The sequence below is a fragment of the Muscardinus avellanarius genome (assembly GCF_963383645.1).
Source record: "Muscardinus avellanarius genome assembly, chromosome: 20".
In the NCBI taxonomy this organism is placed as follows: Eukaryota; Metazoa; Chordata; class Mammalia; order Rodentia; family Gliridae; genus Muscardinus; species Muscardinus avellanarius.
The window spans coordinates 20,942,931-20,967,138 of NC_137806.1; the positions used below are offsets into that span (position 1 = coordinate 20,942,931).

The 24,208-nt window shown below is 43.7% G+C and overlaps 1 protein-coding gene across 27 annotated transcripts in view; it reads right to left on the reverse strand.

Annotated features, from left to right (window-relative positions):
- Positions 1-5,131: 5,131 nt before the first annotated feature.
- CELF2 (CUGBP Elav-like family member 2) overlaps positions 5,132-24,208 on the reverse strand; it is a gene marked incomplete at both ends in the record, with an annotated part of 565,297 nt that continues 546,220 nt past the window's right edge. For 4 of the 27 annotated variants that reach the window (XM_080717280.1, XM_080717293.1, XM_080717290.1 and 1 more), the window contains 4 exons: positions 5,132-5,259; positions 8,374-8,517; positions 13,819-14,016; positions 21,341-21,472. In XM_080717280.1, the coding sequence (XP_080573406.1) occupies positions 5,132-5,259; positions 8,374-8,517; positions 13,819-14,016; positions 21,341-21,472 (602 nt within the window). Of the gene's footprint in view, positions 5,260-8,373; positions 8,518-13,818; positions 14,055-21,336; positions 21,473-24,208 lie in introns of all 27 variants that reach the window. The other 23 variants (XM_080717271.1, XM_080717292.1, XM_080717276.1 and 20 more) reach the window with 9 other exon arrangements.

A 24,208-nucleotide genomic window follows, 5' to 3' on the forward strand; every position in this document is an offset into this window, starting at 1 on the left:
GCACAATACAGAATAAAAAGTGAAACTTACCGCTGTTATTTTAAGACAGAATTCTAATGCTAGATATAAGCAAAGGGAAAAAGAAATCAAGCCAAAGTTTTTAATTCTCAAAAGAAAAACAACTTTCTTCCTATCAACCGGAAATCAAACTTGAAATCAGTCATTGTCAGGGGGCCCACAAGAGTAAGCCACAAAAATTTCCATTTTTTTTTTAATCTCCAGTATAAAAAGTTCCACTGGTACAAAATGCATAAGTACAATCAGTTGTAGAAATAGGAAAGCCTGCGTATTTTTTTTTTTTGGCGCAAATTCCATCAAACAACAAAATCCAAATGCATCAATAAAACAGAAACGATACTCAAATGGTCTTACAGTTTCCACTAGGTTGCATCAACTTTGGCTTTTCTCAGACAATATTTAAAAACTATTTTATAATTCTAAACAAAATGATATTATTAATCTACAAACAACAATTCTCACAGCACAAAAACACAAATACATTTTTTTTTGTATGACATTATTCAAAAAGGTAATGAAACTACAGGTTTTTTTTAAGTTTATTTTTTTTAATTAGCACTTAAGATAATAAAAACAGAAACAGTAAATGAATCCAGAGTAGCACAAGCCAAAGAACTACAACCCCTATGGTGAAAGAAAGATGAACTTATTACGCCTTTGAAGACTGCCATTTTATCACAATTCTCTAATTTAGTTTAAAAATGACTATTCTCTACACTTGATTTTAAAAAAGCAGTTTCCCTGTGTGTTTTGTCTTCTGGCATAGGCCCTTTTGCATCCTTGCAGCTTTTTCCTTTTGATATTAAAAGATAAAAGGACAGTTTGTCTCATCTGAAGAGAGTTATCGTTTTAACAGTGAGGCATGCAAAACCAAAAAATGGAAACAAAAAGGACTTTCCCCCTGAACCTACTGTCTTGGCTGCCTGCAACGTCAGAAACAGTCATCTCAAAGTGCTTGTCCTGAGCCTCTCAGCAACTGTGCTCAGTTTCCTGTGGGGGAGATGGAGGTGAGGGTGAGGAGGAGGAGGAGGAGGGCGGTCGGCCTCGGCCTCAGGGGGGGGGGGGATGAGAAGGTGGTTTTCAAGACGTGCTTGATAAGTGGCTTCTGAATGAAATGGTCTAAGAAACGCAGTGGCGTCCTCTCGTGTTCCTATGTGTGCATCATGTACCAGCACATGGCAGATGAGAGAGACGTGCTCTAACTTTTGTTACTGAACTGAGTGCTGCAGAAGTACAAAATAGCCCCGAAGGATGAAGGCAGGCCCCGGCAGTAGTAAACACGTGAGGATAATGCACATCATCCCTTAGGAGTATGTGCTATGAGAAGGAATCGTTTGTTGTTTTTTAGTTTTTTTGCATCACAAGAGGCTGGTCCTTTCCATCCCAGGGCTTCACATCCACACACACTAAACCGAACGGGGTGGGTGAGTGGGGAGAAGGAGCTCAGACCAAGCTCTAGGGCCCGCTTGCAGGAAGGCAGGAGGAGTTTGTGTTGGGGCTGGAGGTGTGACATTAGAGTTTGTCAAGACAGCAAGATAACTGCTCGCAGACAGTTGAAGTGAAAGTCATATGGCACTTACAAAAGTGGCAGCAGAAGCTACAGAAGCTGGGGTTTGAAGAGCCAAGCTCTACCTGGGTGCCCAGTCCCCGTAAGTGTGTTCAGTTAAAAACAAGGAAACCAAACAGGCAGGGAAAGGATTCTGGGGTTCTTGCTCCAAACACCTTGCTTATTCAGAGGTTTCCACTGGGGGTCAGAGAATCCCAGGAACAACAGCCGATTAAACATCGTTTAGAAACAAAAGCAAAATTCCTCAAAAAACTATCCCACCGCAAAAGTCGCTTAACTGCACGTAAATGAAAATACCCTAGACTAGAGCGTGTGCCTACAATCTGATCTCAGAAAGCATACAGTATTTTTAACGTTTATTTAGGGATGAATCTACCCACTTTCCCCCTTGTTTTTCCTTTAAACGGAAGCAGGACAGGACATTAGGAATTATAATTTCAGCAGCACATTAGGAATTTTTGGAAAAATGAACAAAAATAATCAAAACTAAAAGAGAAATGGTATAGGAAAAAAATTTGGATAGTGTTAAAGTAATCCCCCCCCCCCTTCAAATTTGTCTTGTGGAGTTTTTGTTGGTGTTCTTTTTGTTTTCTTTTGGACCTCAATCAGAGGATAAACGCGCAGTAAAACAACTCAGAAGATATGCGTGGGGGAAAAAAAATCCAAATTATAAACACCCCAAACTCAAATGATGACAGTATAAAAAGTTACCAACGTCCAGATAGCTCTGGGTAGAAAGGGTTAAAAGTTCAAAACTTTCTCACCTTAGAGGTTTCCAGAGATTATGAAGAAAATACATTGTGAGGTTGCCTTCACAGCATTGATGTGCAGAGTGGTTAAAAAAGTCGGGCATGGGCACTTATACAACGTCTTACAAAAAACATCATAGAGAAATAACAAACAATAACAATTTCAGGCAACAAGACCACAGAATAGCAAGTTAACAAACTTTTTAACCTTTTTTTTTTAAATATTAGGGATTTATACAAAACACATAATAAAATACCCATGTTATCAAATTACTTCTCACAAGAAACACACCGAAGCTGTAGGAAGGAAGTACCTTTGGAATTTGGCACTATATATTTTCACTTTTTTTTCTTTAAAAGAAAAAAAAAAAAAACAGATCACATTTTGCTGAACACAAACACATCTAAATAGTCCACAATAAAAAAAAGTGACATCAACGCTTCACAAGCCAACACAAAACTTATTCTGGAATAGTTTGTTTTTTTTTTTTCCTCACATGAAATTTTTTTTTAAGCAAACAACTTTTTTTTTTGAAATTCTTTTTTGTTTTAAATAAACCAATTCTAAACTTGTCTTATCAACAAAGAACATTAAGACCGTAAGACTCGTGATGAGATCACAACTTAATTCACAGAAGCACCAACGTAACACAGTTTACAGTAACCTTTCTCCTGTACATTGGAACAGTATAAAATATAGGTAATTTCATGTGCATTAAACCATGGATTGTCTAACTGTGAGTCAGTTCAGCAAAAGGTGACACAAATAGGTAGCATTTGCCCCAAAACAGGGTAAATATTTTTCTTATACTAATCTACAAAAAGTGGTTCTATATATATATCTTAATGAGAAAGTGAGCCACCTAAAATGGCCTTATCAAAAAACTTTACACTGCCTGAAAAATGTAAAAACTATTACAGACCTCTAGAGACTTAAAATCAGACAGTTTTTTTCTCAAACTGTTTTTGGAAGTAGTCTGTTAGAAACCAACATTCTGTGTCCCTGGACATATATTGCTATTGTTACCAGTGACCGGGAAGAATGCCAATCCCGTATAATACTTTCAAGTCTGTTTTATGAAAAGAAAAAAAAAAAATAAGAAAGAAACATTTTTGCCACAGGTTTTGTTTTTTTTTTCCTATAATTAATTTGTCTACTAATTTCAGTCTTGCATGAATGCAGCAATGTTTTTCACATTGACTTCCCAGAATTCATAGCTAGATGAGGTCACATGCAAATTTCAAAGGTCAAACTAGATCAAAGGTCAGTAGGAGAACCAAATATGATGTGAGGTCAGAAAGACATCAGAAACAATGACGGGGACGATGAAACTTTTTTTTTTGAGACGCCACAGGGACATGCTAGGCAAACGATGAACTAACGGGCATGAAGATGTCTAGGGAAAAAACAAGGAAGAGGAAAAAGTTACACAGAATCTATGCAGCAGCAACAAAATCACTTTTAAGGGTGCAGGAGAAAAACTAATGCAAATCTTAGGTCTTTAGGGAGTCTATGAGCCGTTCACGTAATTTGCATTTCTTACACTCTTTTTCCACAGCACAATGAAACCCCAAGAGAATCCATCTGGAGAGAGTGAGAGGGGATGGATTCTGGGTGTTTTGGGGCAAGGGACAGGGAAGAGGGTCCAGTTTCAACAGAGGTTACATACGGGGAAGTCAGACGACCGAACTGTAAACTAGATAATGGAAATTACAAACAAAATAATCAGACAGATACGAACAACGAGAGGATAAAGCATGAACTTTAGGTCTAGGGTTCAACGGTGAAGAAAGCCCATTCCTAGAACAATTCCTCTAGAGACTACTTCAGAAGTTCTGGCTAGACAGAGAACTGCTCTTTAGGTACCCAATAAGTTAACAATAGGCAATAAATAACTTCCATTATTTCTGAGGCAGTAAAAATTTTGTATAAAAATAGAAATGCTTTTTTTACAAATAAAATTTACAGGCCTGTGGCTTTCTTTTTTATTTATGTATTTATGTATTATTATTAAATTTATCTTTCAAGAAACATCAAGTATTTTCACTCATTTTTATTTTATTTTTAAACCCTGTAGCTTTAAGAAACAGATCTCTAAATCTTTTTTTTACATTAATCCTTTCTAAAAACAAAAATAAAACAATAACAAAATAGACGACCAGTGTAATAATAATCTGACCAATAAATGGCATGTTTCCTTGAACCCTAAAATAAAATCCTACCTATTAAAACAAACCAATGTAGTGGAAAGACGTTCTATGTTGTTTTAAGTGCCTCTCCTGGCTTCTCCCTCTGCTAGGCCGCCGCGTTAACTCTGAACGCTGGGGCCCTCCGGAGGGGTGGGTGGGCAAGGAGGGGTGAACTCTCCAGGCAGTGCTCTTGGGGCACCAGTGGTTTCAGAGTTAGAATTGCACATTAGCGTTTGTTTGCCTTTTAAATTCTCAAGATGTCATTTATTTGTATATATGTTTTTCTTTGAAAAAAAAAGCAAAAATGAAAACAAAAAAAATTCAAACATAAAAGGAGATTCAAATTGCAAAACAAAGGAGAATACAGTGGCACACCGGAGGAGGACTTTACTCAATAGAAACAAGATAGCCCAAGTTTTAAGTATGGCAAACTGGGTGGGGGGGCAGATGAGTGGGGGGAATGGAGGCCTTATTGTAAAAATAACCGTCTCTCTTGGTGAAAGTTGGCAATGTGGTCCTCCTCTGCCTTCCCTGTTGAGAACAGGCTGGCTTGTGGGACTTACCCTAAGAAAGCTAAAATAAGAGCAGGGAGCCTCCGGGGCTATGATCAGTAAGGTTTGCTGTCGTTTTTGGAGCGCTTCAGCTGCACCTTCAAGCGTTTCATGCCGATCTGAAAACCATTCATAGCCTGGATTGCAGCTTGTGCGGAGACGGGATTGTCATAGCTAACAAAACCTGGAAGACACAAAGGGGGAGGCGGGAAGGGGTCAAGATGGAGAGGAAGCCGAGCAGAAGAGGGGATCAGGGCTACTGGGGGCGGCTGGCACAGTGTAACTGCAAGTGCTCATAGGTGCCAGCCCCACCGTCTGAATTTGTGGTATGCGCGAATGTCCAGGGCATGTTTTAGGGATAATACTGGAAATGTCCACTGAGAAGCAGTGATATGCTCGGTAGCCTGGTAATTTGGTATGTAGGATAAAACCCTGCCCCAGAGAACTAAGTTCTCAAACTCTGTTGTTTGAATGAATTTAGCCTGTTTATTGGGTGCTTTCAAGTCCAATCTATTTGCGTCACAAATCCTTAGAAAGAATCACAGGTAGATACACACTACCCATAGAAGCAGTGGGTAATCATTTCAGAGCCCCAAGGGCCCCCATTAGCTCACCTGTCACAACCAGGTGAGGCTTAAAGGCAGACCAACAATAGCACATACCACATACCACCAAACACTTTGTCTTTTCGTCCAGACTGCTGAGTTAGGATAACTGATACTGCATTTTTAACATTTTAGACTTATTACTGAGAAGAACCCAGGGAAATTGTGGGCCTTTCTCTTTAGCTCGGTTTCCATTTTCAAAGTTCCGATACATTTAACAGAAAGGAAATTGCTGCCTTGCATCTTGTCTTGAGGAATAAATGGTCTAAATAGCTCAAAGCTTAACAACCATCTCAACACAATTCCCAGGGTCTTTCTCTGCAGCAACAAACACCACGAACAACAGTAGGGAGGGCGTGCTTCTGAAAAGAACCGATGGTGCTCTGAAAAGACCTAGCAAAGGAGTTCTGATCATACAGTCTGTTCTAATGCTGGTGTGACGCGGAGGCAGGGGTACAAGCAAAGCTTTAGTTAATGCCAAAGCAAGTGGTGAGCTAGTTCCATCCCTACTGATTTTAGTGGTGAAAGGAAGACACTGTACAGATTTTATTTCAGTTCTGAACATCAGCTGTTCTGAAAGTTACTTAGCATCTCCATGTATTCTACTATTAAAGTTTGAATCTAAAGAGAAAATTCCTTTTTAAACTAGAGGAGGAAGAAAAAGACATAAATATACTTTGAGCGGAGTTCCCTCCTTTAGCTGATAAAAGTGGGCACAGGGCAGAAAAGCTTTGCACAGGCAGGCAGTATTGCAAAGGTGGTGGTTCACGTTTGTGTTAAATATAATTCCCAATAAATGTGATCTCCAGTCTGAGATTTTTGCTCTGACTTTTTGTCCTCTTTTCCCGCAGGGTCTTTATCCAGCAGTAGCAAGATGCTTAAAGAATGAAAATGGGTCAAGAGTGAGATGGGTAACAAAACCCAGGCAAGAGGTATGACTGAAAGAATAGGGTACCACTGTATGATAGGAATCCAGCCGACCGGGGCCCTAGGAAAGTGGGCTGGGTCACTGTGAAACCGGGGATGCTCAGGCTTCTAATAAATGAAAGCACAGCCCCTAACCCTCACTGCTGACCCTCACAGCTGTAACCTGCGCCATCATTAACACAGCGGTTAAGTAGTTTGTGGACCGACATCATCTCTTTTCAAGGTGTATTTTCTCACATCAAACCATGAAGCACAATCCTTTTCCAATCTCCAAATGAGTCTACAACATTGTTCAGCTATAAAAATATAAAAGTTGGCCTCATAACCACGTGCAGGGAAGCTTCCCAGAGGGCAGTTCCTGCCACCCACCCTTCCAAAGTGTAAACCTGGGCCTCCACTTCCCTCATGACCTCCAAGACGGGGTCTCTACAGTTACGGCAGCAGCAGTCCTGTACCAGGTTCAGTGGGACAGCCTCTCCACTAGGGTAAGCACAGTGACTCGAAATGGCTAACACACTACACACAGAGGCTCGGAAATTAAAAGACATCATGGTAATGGAGTTTTAGGAGCCAAACCTTCTTTTCGGACTGGTTACTGATGACCAGTCAGCTAGACTGTGAAGTTTGCATTTTTGGCTGAGAACTTCCCTACCTTTGATATTTTTCTTTAAACACAATCTTGTGTGTTTCTTCTGGCCCATTATCTAGTCTGTTATTTTTTTCTTTTACACTGTTAGTACCTATGACCAGCACAAATTATTCGGTTGCAGGAGTGCCTAAAGCTCTTAACTCCAATCGGGCTGGAGCCTGCCGAGGGAGCGTACATGCTGTGGACATCCGAGGCTCTAAACCACTCTGGGAGCCAAAGGGTGTGAAAAGCAAAGGGAGTGGATTCAATGGTACAAAAACATCAGCACATGCGGATGCAAAACAGGACGTCCATGTTTTGCATACCTTGCTTGCTGAGATGTCTTTACTCACTTGGGGAGCAAAACCTGCCTCAGAGGGCAGAGGCCGGGCTGCCCGAGGAATGGTGGCCGGGATCGGGGCCTGAGAGGCTGGGCTGCCAGTGTGGGAAGGCACAGCACACACTGGCGCTGTCTGTTCACACACCTCCTGCCCGTCTTGCATTCCCACCAAGTTCTCGACCACTAGTTTGATCTTATCGCAGTGTTCTGTGCAGCCATGAGCTGTAGCAACTGCTTGTCCTGGACACGTGAAGCCGCAAGGTGGCGGCGGCCTGAACACATCCCTGCTTGAGAATGTGTGTATGTTTATGGAGTGCATGCATGTGTCAAGGTCCTGAGCAGTGCGACCCGCACGTCAGTGAGTCACATTAAACCCGGAGGGGTGAGGAGTTAGTGGCCGTGTCTGCGGTGCTATTCTGTATCAGCAGAGACAGAACTACAGTCTCTTAACTGTTCCCCCGGTGAAAGTTTGTGGTTTGATCTATAAGGCTTGACGAAATAGCTATTGCTCTACGATGAAAGATCATTAGAAACATATAGTAAGACATTTTAGCAGAGTATTACCTAATATTACCTAATATAAGGGAATTTCTCAGGTCCTTTTTATATATCCCTTCCCCTTTCTTGGATTAAACAACTGTGCCCAAATCTGCTTACATGCATCCAGAAAGTCAGGAAACACCACCACACAGGAATGCCCTAGCCTGACTCCAAAAATACTATCTTCCACATTTTTCCTTCCCATGACTCCTCACTTGGGGTCTACTGCAGTAGTCTAGCTTGGTTTCTTTTGCATACCAAAGCACTTGCTCAGATTGGTCTGTTTGTCAATGAAGACTTTAGCAGAGATAACATTTCCAAAAGGCATGAACATCTGCAGAATGTCCTGGTCTCCAAACTCCTGTGGAAGGTGGTAAATAAAGAGGTTTGCCCCCTCTGGACCTAAAGAGGAAGAAAACATCAGAGTAAGGTATCCCTTGAGTCTTAGTTTCCAAAGCCTCTTCTTAGGAATACTTTAACAACAGGTAGGCTAAGCATTCGGCTTTCTCTTATAAAAGAATAAACAGATGGATAAATGTCAAGTAGTGGCGTGTTTTTTAGGAAGGCGGTCATCCTTCAGACTTTTCTAATTTCCAAATAAGTGCTAACTGCCGATCGCTTCCTTTTAACAGATTAGTCTTCTGCACATCATGTACTTACTGTACACCCGCACATATCTCATCTCCTCTTCTTGGGGGTGAAGGTGGTGTACAGAGAATCTAGCCATGGGTTTTTCCTGGGTGACCATGTTTTTTTTTTTTTTTCCCTATGTGTAGCAGACTATGTTCTGTGCTCTAAGCAAATTGCAGCAATTTGGAATAATGAATCAAGCAGTGGTGGTGCTTGGATTTCTCAATCATTTCCCCAGTTATCCAGCCAGTTTTGATTTGCCAAATCTCTTAACACACAGTATAATAATCATCTTTATTAGAAGTGGCTGGCAACGAATCAATGCAGGGTAGCTAGAGTCTCACACTTTGCTAGGAATGATTCCACTGGGAATTATTCTTGGAAATGGCTATAGAAGCTTCTCAAAGTCTAAGTTAAGCCAGCTTCTTCTCTCGTACTCAGCCTTTTCCAGAAATCCCAGAAACCAAGGGCATAAGAGGGAACATCTTAGTGATAGTAGGTGGAGGGGTAAGCTTTCTGAAGTTCCTCTTCATTTCACTGTCTGAATTCCCCTCTACCCACCTGGAACAAGAGCTATCCAAAAGTTGGAAGGAAAAAAGAAAAGGAGGAGGAGGGGGAAGAAGGGCAGGCTGGAACTTCTCTCTACCCACCTGTATAAGAGCTATCCAAAAGTTTGAGGGAAAAGAGGAGGAGGGGGAGGAGGAAGAGGGAGGGAGGGAGGAGGGATGGGTAAGACTAGGGAGGAAAGGAGGGTCCCAGAGGAGCTGGCTAGAGCTGGCTGATGACTCGGCCATCCAGGCCTGTTGTCTGGGAGGGAAGGGAGCACACAGGATGGTCAGGTCATCTCTGTAGCTGGCTCCCACAGGCCGGGAGCCAGGCCTGCCTGCCCGTTTGTGAGGCTGCTGCGGAAGGGCTACAGTGGATGCCTAGAGAGTGGGGAAGGACGTCTGTATGTATGGGTTGAAAAAAATAAAATTGGGATTAAAGAGAACCTTGTAAAAATAAGTGGATATTCTTGTAAAGAAACATGCAACACAATTTCTTCTCTTGCCCCTACAAAATAAGACATGAAAGAAAAGGATCCCAATGAATGGGGCTTCTCATGGAAGGCTCTTAAGGCAAACCACCGAAGCCAGAGACAAAGCATCTCTTTCTTACTTAAAGACATGTCTTCATGACTCCTTTCGTTTTCTACACTACTGACTTACTGACTAGTGCTATGGATGTGTCTACATTTGAGCGGGAAGGAGGCAGACTATTTTTAAAGGGACACAACTAAAGGGCCGTCATATCATCACGTGTCGTCGTCTTTTAAAATAGGAATAAATGCAAAAACCAAAGCACTGAAATGGATGCTGAGTGCTGCTATGACATGCATGCCTTTGCAGTATGTGATCAAATCTAGTGCCCCAGGGTTTATTGCTCTTCTTATAGAAAAGGTCCAGATGCACAAATGAGGATGGACGGGACCCAATCTGAGCTGCATGGTGGATCTCTGAAGCCCAGGGAGGAGATAAAATTCTAACGCACAGGACAGATTGCTGGGTGCCCCTTGACAGTCCTGACCTTCTGAATGAGTACATTCTGAATGTATCCACCCTGGAGGCACACTGTGGAATGCAGGGCTGGATCAAATTCTCCTTTTTTTTCTTCCTCCCTCCCTTCCTTCATTTGTCCTCCCAGCATCCCCCCTCCATCCCACTTCTCCCTTTTTTTTTTCCTGCGCTGGGGATGGATCCTAGAGCCTCCTGTGTGTGTGTGCAGGCCAGGGAGGCACTGAACCATGGAGCCACACCCCAGCCCTCGGAGTCGATTGAGACGAAGGAGGCCCTTCATTTTCTCAGTGTCAACAGCAGCTTCTGCTTCGTCCCCACCCCTTCCCACCACCCTGCTTTATTTTTGAATCACCAAAACCAGTTTGGTTTTTCAGCCCCCCAAGTTTGGTCACCAAAATGCGAAAGAGGTAATTTCTTACAGAAACCTTAGTGTGGCAAAGTGAGGCAGACGACACCGAAATCAATAAACCGTTGAGAATTCGAGTAGAGCACCATCTTCTCTCTTCCTCTCAAAGTAACAGAAACCTGTGCACAGGTCACCCCGGTGCAGGTTACTGTAACGCGGGCGGTCCCTGCACCACCTGCCGTCCCAGCCGCGGAGGTGAGCACACTCTGCACTGCGGCGCTCGCTGGGTGCCCGCGCCACACCAGCAGCGCCGCCACTTGTTGGGTACTTAGGGGCCCCAGCTCCTGCGTGTGTAAAACTCGGGATGAGGGACAGCACAAGGCACCAGCGTGATCAGAGGATGTCAGGAATGGCAGAAAGGTGCAAGGGGAGCCGTAAGGATGCCGCAACCCTTCAGAGTTAGCTGCGGGGTTAATTAAAACCATTTCTTGACAAAGCCAGACTGACTCATTTTCCCATGAGGGAAGAATGTACCAGGGCACTTGAAATACACCAAAGTTGCTTTTCAGTTCTTTTGACTAAAGGACAGAACTGTGGAGTACAAAATCGAAAAATCTACTCAGTATTGGAATCCATTACATTTTCCCCCTTGTGGTATAATCTGCCTTTTGAATGACATATTACTTTACCTATTATTAAGTGGAATAAATTTTTTGAGCTGTGTTAATGGGGCAAGGAAAAAATGACCGGAAGAGAGGGGTGATGGAAAATCAAAACTGAATAAAGCTGGGTGTGGTGGTACACGCTTGTAATCCCAGTACTTGGGAGGCTGAGACAGAAAGATTGCAGGTTCGTGGCCAGCCTCAGCTACTTAGGCCCTCTGCAACTTAGTGAGACCCTGGTTAAAAATAAAGAATAAAGCCAGGCGTGGTGGTGCATGTTTGTAATCCCCGCGCTTGGGAGGCTGAGGCAGGAGGATCGCACAGGTTCAAAGCCAGCCTCAGCTACTTAGTGAGGCTCTTGGCAACTTAGTGAGACCCAAATAAAATATAAAATAGGGCTGGGAGTATAGCCCGGAGGTAGAAAGCCTCTTGGTTCCACCCCCAGTACCACCAAAAAAAAAAAAAAAAAAGAATAAAAAATAGGGCTGAGGGTGTAGCTCAGATTTAGAATGCCCCTGGGTTCAATCCCCAGTATCACAAAACAAAACAGCTGAATAAATCAAAACCTACCAGGAACACAGATAAAAATCTAAACCAGATTATTATTATTATTATTATTATTATTATTATTATTATTATTATTAATGATAGTGGGGATTGAGTCCAGAGGTATTCTACCTCCAAGTTATACCCCAGCCCTATTTCATTTTTTGTTTGAATAGGGTCTCTCTAGGTTGCTGCGAGTCTTGCTAAATTGCTGAGGCTGGTCTCAAATGTGCAGTCCTCCTATCTCAGGCTCCCAAGTACTGGTATTACAAGTATGTGCCACCGTGCCCAGCTAGAGACAGTTATTTTGATTTGTTTTATCAATCTAAAACCCAATGCAAAGAAATTCAGGGCAGAGGCCAGGGGAAAGCAGTTCAGAAAAATACTGTTTCAGGGTCCACACTTTTTCCTCAAAACACCAAGTTTTGAGACTTCTGGTGATGATATTTTCTTGGGGACACAAACTGTATAGTTTGCTGTATGGCCCTTTTAGATAATGCACAGAGGACCAACATTCTTTAAAAGCATGTGGGGAAATTGGCTTTCTGGTTCTGAGATTATCATATGTCCTAGGAGCCTTCCTGCTGCCCTCATCTGTCGCCACGACATTAAGACCCCAAACAGAGGCACTAGGCAAGCAGGAGCTTTTCTGAGGGGAGGCCTCGGTGTTTGTGATGGGCCTCTCATGTGTCTGGTGAACTGCAGTATCTCAACCCTTTCAGGCTTAGAACTTACGGTGGTCACAGCTGAGAGCAAAGAGAAAGTTGAAATATGAAAAAGTAACATATTTCATTTTAATGATTTGATTATTTATCAAAAGAGAAAACCTGTTTTTTAAAAATATATTATCTTTTTCTTTTAAATTGGTACTGAGAATGGAACCTAGGGGCATTCTACCACTGAGCTACCCCCAACCCCCCCACCCCAGCCCTTTTTATTTTATTTTTTTAAATCTCAAATAGGATGTTGCGAAGTTGTTCAGGCTGGTCTTGAATCTGCGATCCTCTCGTCTCAGTCTCCCAATACTGGGATTTCCAGCTCTGAGTTTCTTTAAAGCTGTGTCTCCTTAAAATCACAAATATGCAAAGTAAAACTATCCTACTTCTTGCAGAATGCTATGCTTAAAGACAGAAGATTCAGACAAAAGCAATTTGGAACTATAGGGCGAGGGCAAAGAGAAAGGAAAGAAACTTAAACAAAACAGCGCCCTCCTATTACTTCCCTCTTCTAGCTTCTTTTCCCATATTATAAGAAAACAAATAGCATGTGGCTGATTTTGCATTAAATCAGCTTCATTTAAGGAAGAAGAAATCAAAAGGAAGAATGACAAACTACCCCTAGTTGGACTAGATCATTAACCATCTTATAATTAGCATTAATTTATTCTTAGCATTAGCTTTCTAAAATAGCCAGCTAATCAGTCATCTACTTGCTTTCCCCAAAGACCCCCAATTAAACAAAAACCAAGGAGGTCCTAACTGGATTTCAACCTTAATTTGAGAATCACTGCTTCCTGAAAAGCAGCCATGGATCCCAGGGCGAGCAGACTCGGTAACCTGGGCAGTGCAGGAGAGAGGCCGCCGTGTCTACACAGCCTGAGGGCGTCACCCTCCTTCCCTAAGGAGGAGTTTCTGCCTGGAGGGAGAAACTGACGGGCAGTCCGCACTGATTTGAGATGGGGAGGTGCCTGGCAATTTTATAATGGCAGTAACTAATAAGTACTTGCGTATAGACGCACAATGGATGAGAACTTCATCATAAGAGATGGATGTAAAATTAAAAGATAAATATAAGATGAGCAGGAGAGAAGACTGATATAGATGTCCCAGGTGTGTCTTTTTTTTTTTTATTGTAACCGTGACCGTTAGCAGTGGACACTTGCTTTCTCTCATGACACTGGTTGGGTTCGGCCTCTCGGAAGCGCTCTGCGGCGGGTGGGGTGGCCGCGAGGGCAGACACGTACCTTCCTTCTGGCTGCCCGCAGCGCTCTGCTGCTGCAGCAGGCTCTGGCTGTACAGAGTGGGCAGTGCGGCTGCCGCGTACTGCTGAATTCCTGAGTAGGCCTGGGTGAGGGCGTCCATGGTGCCGGCCGTGCCGTTCGTCAAGCCTGTGGCGCCAAGTCCTCCATTCAGAGCCGCCATACCTGAGAGCATTTGAGCAACTTTACAAAAAACCCAACAATAGAGAAGAGAAATAGCACTTATTCATTAGTGCTTTCCAAAGGAAGGTAGAGAATCATTTGACAAATACAACAGCAAGTTCATGCAGCTAGCACACCAAGTCAACCAACAGAAAACCCAGACGAAACCATGGAGAAATAAACCACAGCGATGGGGGCCTAAGCAATGACTACCCTGGCTCCTAGAGCAGTGTCGACATTCACGGAGGCGCCACAGCGAGACAGTCCCTCAGCCCCATGCAGCGTGCTACTGGCAAGTACTGTTGTGATTCTTTGGAAATAAAAGCCCTTCTGCTTCTTACAGCTTAGGAGCATGTAAAAACCACGAGTGGCAGAGGCCTGCGATATCTCTACGCTTCAGTCCAGAGACTGTGCTCTTGAGGACCCGTGGGATGGCTCAAGGGTGGAGAGGGCAGGGAGAAATAATACAACTTTCCCCCCTTAAGCCATCAGATGAGATGGCAGAGCAGATAAGCTCTGTAACCAGCGAGTCAGCAGTTTCATGGAACAGGCTTTCCTAAACAGCTGAATTGAAGGATGTGGCCAAGGACTAGGGCCTTAGGAATAAACAAAGAGCTGAGCTGCTTTAGAAGCCAAGAACAGGAAGAACGTGGACCCTTATCATGACTGCAGGGAACTCAAGTTAGTCTCTATCAAACACCGGAAACTGACTGGTGTGGTCTCTAGCAGCAGGTGCTTGCTGCGCACACTGCAGAGACCCCCCCTAGTCATTCAGTGCCCAGGTGACTGGTGCTTCTGCCAAGGAAAGAGCGTCATGTCATGTTTCCAGCCTACAGTGACATGGTGCCTGGAAACTGGACCCTGGCTATTAGCTTATGGGAACTGGAAGTTGACCGGGTGGTCTTCTGATTTTGTCTTTGTATCCTGCCGTGGTTGCTGATTTTATCATATTATCTCTGAGTACTGAGTCAAGACTAGCAATGCTTCATAGGGTGTTAAACATTCTTACGAACTCAGAAAGTGGGATAGGTGACATCACAACTGTCCTCTGGTCCCCTTTATGATGAAAATGGTTTTTTAAAAAAGATCTGTTTCAGCCAGCCCGTGGTGGTATATGCTTGTAATTTCAGCACTTGGGAGGCTGGGACAGGAGGAGCACAGGTTTTGAGGCCAAACTCAGCTCCTTAGTGAGGCCCTCTGCAACTTAGTGAGACCCTGTTTCAAAATAGAGTAAAATTAGGGCTGGGGGTAGAGCTGGAAGGTACAATGCCACAGGGTTCAATCATTAGTACTGCAAAAAAAAGTCTGTTTATGAGAAAAATCGACTGAAAACATTAATGAAAATCTGGGTGGGTTTAGGGTTATTGATGGTGATATTAAAATAGGATGACTAAGTGGAAAAATAGTAAGCAGTCTAAAGAGATTAGAGGGCGCTAAGAGAAGGATGTCTGTAGCTTACACAGGAGTAAGTAGCAGAATCCCCGCAGCCCTCCTCTCAGTGTCACTGCTGCCGCACTCAGGGACAACACGGGTGGGGAATGTCCTGTTTATGCCATACATCCTTCTGCTATTTGACTAACTTCATCTCAAAAGGAAAATACGCAAGATACACTCTAGACTGTGGCTTCTGGGAGAGGGCTCTCGTAGTGCACGACCAGAAAAAAAAAAAACAGAATAAACTCCTTCAGAGCATGAACTTTGAGCAGGCCCAGCGGGCCTTTCCTGGCTAGCACCTCATAGCTTGCTTCCAGCTCTGTGGACCAGCTTAGAAGTCACTTTTAGGGTGGGTTGTTACTCTCTTCTCCAGCCTCTCAAACTGGCCTCGCTGCCCTCCTGGCCCTCTGTGAGGGGAGCGTTACTCCATGCCATCCCCGACCCAGTCTGTCGCAAGCCCTACAGCAGGAAGCCCAGGGCCCAGGCACCTCGAGAGCCTTAGACACCAACTAATCGTATTTACCTCCCCACCTCTTTCCTTCCTCTCTATTCCTGTTACTTTTATGGCTGCTAAAGGGCTGGGAGAAAATTTTCTTCTCCCCTGCACCATTTCCCAGCATTAGTGTAATTCAAAGAAACCTCCATGGGATGTGAATGACTTGGGAAGGGGTCACTGAAGTTCCACCCGGTCAATTTCAATCAGGTTGTTAGCAGCTGCCAGGGACAGGAGATCAAGTCATGGGCTCAGCCCTGCGGAAACTCAAGATTCCTGGGCAGGAGGAAATCCCAGGAAAAGTGAGCAGGGCCCTTCCGCTCTACCTATAGCCCAGGTGTGTGGCCGTGAGTGTGCAGGCACCAGCAGCACTCCAGGCCTCAGCTCCACTCTGAGTCTCCAAATCCACTGTGCTCCACAGAATAGGGGCGAGTACCATGGCTCCACGCCGACTCGTCAGCTGAGGGCCGTGGAGCTCTGAGGCCTGGCCACATCCGCCCCAAAGGAGTGCCTCCGCTTCCCAGCCTCTGCAGCCGGGCTTCCTCAGGGCGCCGGACACACTGGTGTGTCTCGCTGCAGTGGCCACCTGACTCCCCTCCTCTCTTAAAACACAGAAACAGGATGAATGGACTTTATGCTCCTGAAAAACTAGAAGGATGTTTAAGGACAAAGCACAATCTTGTGTGGTCTGCAGCTCCAGCAGACAACCTTCTAGCTGCATCCTCCATCCTTCCTGCCTAGGCTTCATCATGGTTGGCCTGTCTTTGGCCACACCTCAGGGGAAATCTACTCTCTGAAAGGCTTTGTTTGCTTCTGCTGGTGCCCTGCATGCAGGAGAGAGTCACGGTGGCCTCCCTGAAAGGGGAGGAGGAGGGAGCTGGCAGAGGAGACCCGGGGTGGATGGGATGCAGATGCCAGAGTGGGGACTAGTCAGGGGTTGTGCAGGACATAGGGTTAGGCCTCTGCCGCCCAGGGCTAGATGCCACTCTGCGATAGTTACCTTTCTGAACAAAAGAATCATGGTGAGAGCTCTAACAAGTACAAATGTATCAAGAATATTTAAACCCCAAACCATCTTGGAATATAAGTATGGCGAGAATTTGCCAAATCCAGGTTAGAACAGGTAGCAGATTACACGGTAGAGTTTGAAGATCTATCAAGGGAAGTTTTCAACTCTTGAGAGTGGTTCCTGTGAGTTACCTAATGTTTTCCTCTGTTAAATCACCATTGTATCAAGGGTAACGCTTGTCAGCTCAGCTGCTGGTGCCTGATTACCTCTCGAAGCCTGGCCAGTAGAAGCAGAGATTGGAGGAAAGTTGAGTGAAATACAATGCGTCCATCTATTATGTTAGAATAGGACTTTCCTCTGAAAGACCAAACTGATCTACCATTTCCTCCCACGTAATCTAGGTTCTCATGCATGCTGTTTGGATGAGAGGGCAGGGAGAAAATGACAGGCGTGACAAACCTCTGCGAAGGGAGGTCTCTGTCACCGTCAACGCAGTGGTTGTTGATCTTGACTGATGGGTGCTTAACACTTAGTCACTCTCCAGAGCGCCTCAGCTGGCAGAGACCAGGAAGCTGTGAGGTTGCCGAGTGAATCCGTTCAACTGCTCTGGATGGGCACACCCATTAATATGAACATGCACGTTTCTGTGGCCATTATGGAAATGGTACTGGGAGGTAGAATCAGAGGCAGAGTACCATACACAGACATATTTATTTGCAAGTTACTCTGCAGGATTTTATGCTAGACAAAAAGAAGTGCGGAATGTATTAGCATGCCTTGATAGGTCTGTACCCTATTCACTGGCATAAATTTCCATTTATTTATTTATTTAATTATTTTGTTTTCTGGGTACTAGGGATCGAACTCAGGGGTATTCTGAGCCCTATTTTTATTGTATCTTATTTTATTTTGTTTTATTTGTGGAGGGCCTCAAGAAGTGGCTGCGAAACCTGCTATCCTCCTGGCTCAGCTTCCTAAGTACTGGGATTACAAGCACGCACCACCACACTCAGCTTATAAATTTCTCTTTAGATAGATGAGGTATATCCTTCTAAACTGCAGGCTAGTGAGTGAGACTTTAAGTATTAAATTCCTGGAACCAGGTACATGAATATAAGTATGAACCCTAGCACTTCCATACGTACCTATGTTACAAGGTACAACTAGGTGTGGAGCTGTATGTGATTGTATATGGCTCTAGCCGCGTGTCTTCATGAATTTCCAGAATACAGATTACAGCAGTAATTTCACAGTGCAGATAGAGTGATGAGCTATAATAACGTGTCCAAAGCATTGACTCCTTTCTAAACCGTATGTAAAATAGTCTCATAAAGTTTTTTGCCAGGCATTTGTGGCTGTTTATATTCAAACAATCATAATTGTAGGCACTATATATTCAGTTGTTTGGAAAAATTATGCAGTTTAAACAGGAAAAGTAAGGATACCACTCGACTTACAGTGAAACACACCAAATCAGGTACAGAGTATTTTTTTCCTATTTTTAAAAACTTTTGGTGGTACTAGAAATTGAACCCAGGGGTGCTCTACCACTGAGCTACATCCCCACCCTTTTTATTTTGAGACAGGACCTCACTGAGTTGCTATGGCTGTCCTCAAACTTATGATCCTCCTGTCTCAGCCTCCCAATTCCTGGGATTATAGGTGTGTACTACCATGTGCAGTGAGGTACAGACTCTTGGATGGACCTATCTGCACGGTGTATTTTTCTTGGTTTAGATATTAATATATAAACATGCCCAGGGACTTTTCAGCAATCCAGAGGCAAAAGACCTGAGTTACTCCTGCTCCTCCTGGTCTTGCTGATCCCTGCTTTTATCCTTAGGGAGCTGTACAGTTTTGCTAGGCCCTCTCTTCTTTAATATATAGGGCAAGAAAAAGAATCTCAAACACAGTTTAATCTAGCTACTTATCTGTTAACTAAAAACTGCCCTGTGGGGAGGGCAGAGCCCTGGAGGAGGGAAGAGGGTGGAATGTAGACCAAGCTTGAGTCATCTGCAGACTCTTGCTGGCTACTGTGTTCATGGAGGAGGTGTCTATTCAGAAAGCCAGGGCACTCGTTCACATGATGGTTGGAATGAGAGGGCCAGCAAACAGCAATGAGGTGGAAGCTCTGGTCAGCTGCTTTAGAAGCTGATTCTGTCCAGGTAGCCACTTCTTAATTATAGTCTTTGAGAATTATCCAGTAGGACAGGCGGCACCTTAACTCCTATTGAGGAAGTATGAACAGGAAAAGGATGCTCTATCCAACAGGGGTTTATCTTGATGTCTAATTTGAAACAGTTAGCAAATATTAGTTCCAAGTCAACTCTGAGACTGTCTGAGAACTCTGTACTAGTCACGCTTACCAACTGAGCACGAGTGTATTTCAATCTGTGCATGGCTTGGGTTTAATTGAACATGTTCTTGGTTCATACTGACCAGTAAAGGTTATTAGAAAGCAGAAACATTCCCCTATGACCTATACATACTTCTCTTATCCCAGTGACAAAGAATTAAAATAAAGCAAAACAATTCCAACCCGTTGTCCTTGCCAGAGCAAACTTGGTGTAACGTAAGACTCCACACAAGAACGAGTCGTGGTTTCTTTGCCATTCAACAATCCCTCCGGGGCCCTCAGGATAATGACGGGGCAAGCCCAGCCAAACACAGCAAAGTAGGGTGGAGAGGGAGGACGCAGACGAGCAGACACACACAGAAGTCATGAGCACGTGCTGAGGAGGACAACCATTCCCACTGGCCTGTTACTCTGCAGACCAAGGACAGGCAGGCGATCAAATCAAAGTCCTTGTTTGAGGGGAACTAGGTCCTGGGGCAAGAGAAGCCTCATGAGGGGACGTGCGTGCACACATGCCCTCAACCTAGGTGGAGGACAAGGGCTGGCGCTTCTGTAGGACAAGGTCAGAGTCAAGGCAATGAGGCTCCTGCTTGGCTGCTGGAAAATGTAAAATCTGGAGGCAGTCTTAACTGGAATAAAACATTCTGGTAGTCAGATGGTTACCATGTCATGTACTACATGCTAATCAAGAGCCATCATATTTGGAAGGAGAATTTTTATTTTCTCTATGGTCAGGTAAAAGTCAGCCCTTGGTTTTTTTTTTTTTTTTTTTTTTTTTTAACACCCAGAGCGTCTGAATAAAAGGTTTAAATAAAACCTAAGAATTTTCTCCTTCCAAACATACTTATTTTTTCTTATGAGGATTATAAAAGTTAATTTATGTATGGATGAGTTTTAGGTTTTGATTTTTAACCAAATAAACTGAAAATTATTTTTGAGCTTCTAAAATATAAAATTATTGGGATTTTTGGCTTTTAAAAGAATTATATGGCATGATCACCCTTCAAAAACAGCTTACTTATTGAAGCATGGCTTAAGTAGGGCAAAGAGTAAGGATCCTTTTATATAAAACTAAAATGGGCAGGTGTTCTGTTGCCTGGGCTGCATGGTAGGTATCTGGGTCCCAAACTCGAGAGTTCTGTTGGCTGGCATGGGTGCTCCTGGGGAACCAAGGTGGCTGAATGGAGGGACAGGCAAGTTAGGTGTCCCCTCTGTGGGGTGACGAAGAGTTCCTCCACTGCGGGGCCCACACCAACCACACGCCTGAAAAATGACTTAGCCGTGGACCCAGGCAGGATTGCCCTCTTGGACCTAAATTGCTCTCTTGGACCTAAAATGACAGGAACGAGGACAGACTGGCTGTGTAGGAGCGAGTGCTTGTGCTTAGAGCAAGTATAATTGGTAGTCTACGGGCCTCAAACCTGCCACGGTGAGGCGGTGCTCCTTTAGACAGCCACTCACTGCTCTAGAGTGACCCATGCCTCCCGGTGCTGAGTAAACATTCCAGATGATTCCAGACCCTGCTGGAAAGCAGCACCTCCTCTCTGCTCAGTTTCCTTTCCTTCTTTTTGAGGCCTTCATTCTCCTCTCTATGTAAGTATCAAGAATCTTCGGATTTTAAAGCTGGAGGGCACCTTTAAGATCATCTGAATCAGAACTTTCAATTTCCAGATGGAGACTCTGAAGCCCAGGGTGGGAGCAGTGATCTGCCTCAGCTCCAGCAGAGCTGGGCATGTGTTTCCCAAGTTAATTTTCTACCATTACGCACTGCCTCATGGCAGAGGAAAACCAAACTCCGTGGAAGCTGAAAAATATCTGTCAGCCACAGCTATCTGCGGATAGGTACTGATCCTACCCACTGCAAAGAACCTGGGGTTGGGGTATTGGGGAGATAAAATGAAGGTGGTCAGCTTTGGCCTACCGAAGCATGTGCTCCTCCTCCATCCCAAGTTTTAGTTCTCCTCATTCCATAGCCTTTTGAGGTCATTTCTGGCTGACCATTTTCTGTGACGAATTTGGGGGAAGGCTGTCCACCAGAGCAGCAAATACTCACTGTTTATGGTACCTGCTAGTGCATTAATATTATTCAGTCCGACAGTAGCTCCAGCCAGTCCTTGCAGAGTCCCAAGAGAGGTCAAGGAATTCATGGCTGCACCAGCGGTGGAGTTGGGGGTCGAAGCAGCCACTGAAAACAGAGGAACGGGGGAGAGAGCACAAGATGAGCGAGAGCCAGCTGGACCCAAGAGCACTCTGTCGTCGTCACAGCAGACGAAGGGAGGAGTCACCTCCTCAGTGCAGTCCACGATCCTCCCCTATGTTTTTTTTTTGTGCAATACAAAATGACGGTACTTGTAGAAATCCTGACAATAGATTTGGTGATGAAAGAGATCACTGTAGTGGGCTGGGGCACAGCTCAGTGTTAGAGTGGGTGCTTGGCATGTATAAGGCCCTGGATTCCATCCCGAGCCATACACACACCCATCACCACCATCATCATAGTCCCGTTTTGCCAATACAATGAATGTGCTCATGCCGGCGAGTGCGGGAGCATTTGTGAGTGGGAGGCCTGCCGCATGAGCGACCCTCCTTCAGCTCCGCTTTGGGAGAGTCTCACTACTCTTAGCCTCCCTGCCATCCAGCTTGAAAAATTAATGGAACTAAAAGGGATGGAGTTGTGGGAGTACCGTGGCAATTCTTGGCTTTCTTGTTTGGAAAAAGGAATGAAGGAAGGAGGGAGGGGAGAGAAAGGGAAGAAGGAAGACCATCATCTGAGTTTGATGGAAAAATTTAAGACTGTGGTGGTGGTGTAAGAGAGGAGGAGTGATGTGAGATTAAACCAGTTTGGTACAAATCCTCTCCTCCTATTGTTCTTTGAAAAAAATTAAGTGACAGCTTTATATATCATAAAACTTACCCTTTAAATTCTGCAATTCAGTCAGTGGCTTTTGGTATATTCTCAGAGTTGTACAACCATCACTACTAATTAATTTTAGAGCATTCTTATAGAACCCCCCCCCAAAGAAATGCATACTCATTAACACTTTCTCTTCATTCTCCCATCCCTTTAACATAGGAAACCATGAATCTTATTTCTGTCTTTATGGATTTGCCTAGCCTGTATATTTCATATTAATGGAATAGTAAACATATGTGATTTTTAATGACTAGTTTCTTTCATTTACACATGTTTTCAAGGTTCATTCATTTCTTTCTCACACCTGAATAATAAAATTTCACTGTATGAACAACAGTAAACTTTGTTTATCCATGCATTAACTATGGGCTTTTCAGGTGTTTCCACTTTTGAGCTATTATGAGCAATGATGCTGTGAATACTTGGGTCCAAGGTCTCATGTAGACGTATGGCTTTAATTCTCTTGAGGATCTACTTAGGAGTGGAGAGTTGGGTATATGACAAATCTGTTTTTATCATTTTGAGGAACTGGCCGATGCGTTTCAAAGTGAATTTCCAAAGTTGTGTTCTCCAAAGTGGTTTCCAGAGTGGCTCTCTTTTGCACTTATGATTGCTTTTTTGAGTAATGGTTTAAGTATCTGACATTCGTATGGACTTATAATTTGACATTTTTCACACATAGCACTTTACTTTACCATGGTGATAGAGGTAAGACTAAACTTGATTCTTAACCACTGATAAAAGAAGCAGTGGACCCATTTCTAGCGATGACATCTGAGCACATGAATACTTTTCCTTCTAGGACAGCCAGGAACTCCATCTATTCTCTGGAAATGCATTCTCCCAGCTAGAATTCATCCCTGTACTAGCTTCAGAGAACACATAGTTCTGCTTGAAATGCAGTTTGCATGTGGTCCCTTTTGGATGAGGACAAATCAAATTCTTAAAAAAATTCTGTTCATGTAAAGCATTGACTTTTAACACTTAACACTGTTTTTTCTTGTTTTTAAGAAAAATAGCATATGTCAATGAGCCAATGATTCTAGTACTATTATGTCATGAAAATTTTCAAAAATACACAACAGTAGAGACAATAACAAAACAAAACCCTAAAACCTATATTCAGATTCTAGAATGTTCAAGAACCAACCTGCCTCTCTCTACAAATGTATTTTAAGGTAACTTATATGTCATCTCACTGATACATATTTAAGTATGCAGCTCTAAAATTTTACATTTCATTTCAAAAGCCTAGGACTGCTTTTGTGCATAACAAAATTAGTAGTAATTTTTGGCCTCAAAGCTGCAAAGAGAATTTGGTAAGCTGGAAGACAGATTTGTGGAGGCTGTGAATAAATGATAAACTGGAATAGAAAATATGAAGAATTAAATGATGTGGAATAAATATAACATATATCCTTTATTAAGGAGCGCACTGCCCTATTTACCCTCCCCCAGTCTCACTTGCAGGCTGGAGGTTCTGTGTTGGGAAAGGCAGGCCAAGAAGATTTAAGTGCAAGCACCCTCACACAGCAGCCTTTTGTAGACCAGAGGTGCTATCCAAAGGAAAGTCAGCTGCTGTCCTCGTACCATCTCTGGAGCAGCAACACAGAGCTTCCGTCTCCAGGGTGAGGTAGGCCATAAGAACACAGAGCTCCACAGCTCGTCTAAGAGGAATTGATCGATTAAGAACAAAGTGTGGGAGCAAGTTTAAGCCTGGGGTGGTACTGAAAACAATAATCTTGGTAGTGTGCAATTAAAAAGGAGCCTAACACCCTCATGATAGCACAGTAGACCTGCTGAAAGCATAACAGATAAAATAAGGTAGAGAGACAGTTAAAGAGTCTTCCTGGGGTTGGAGTAAGTCTCAAGGACTAGCTCAAAGATCACTGCTACAGAAGAGCGAGCCTTTGGTCAGAGTAGACTTGGGGGCGACAGATGCTACAGAGTGAGAAGCAATAGGGCAACCAACTGGGCATGTGTGGAGGCCAGCGGTGGGGTGTGAGA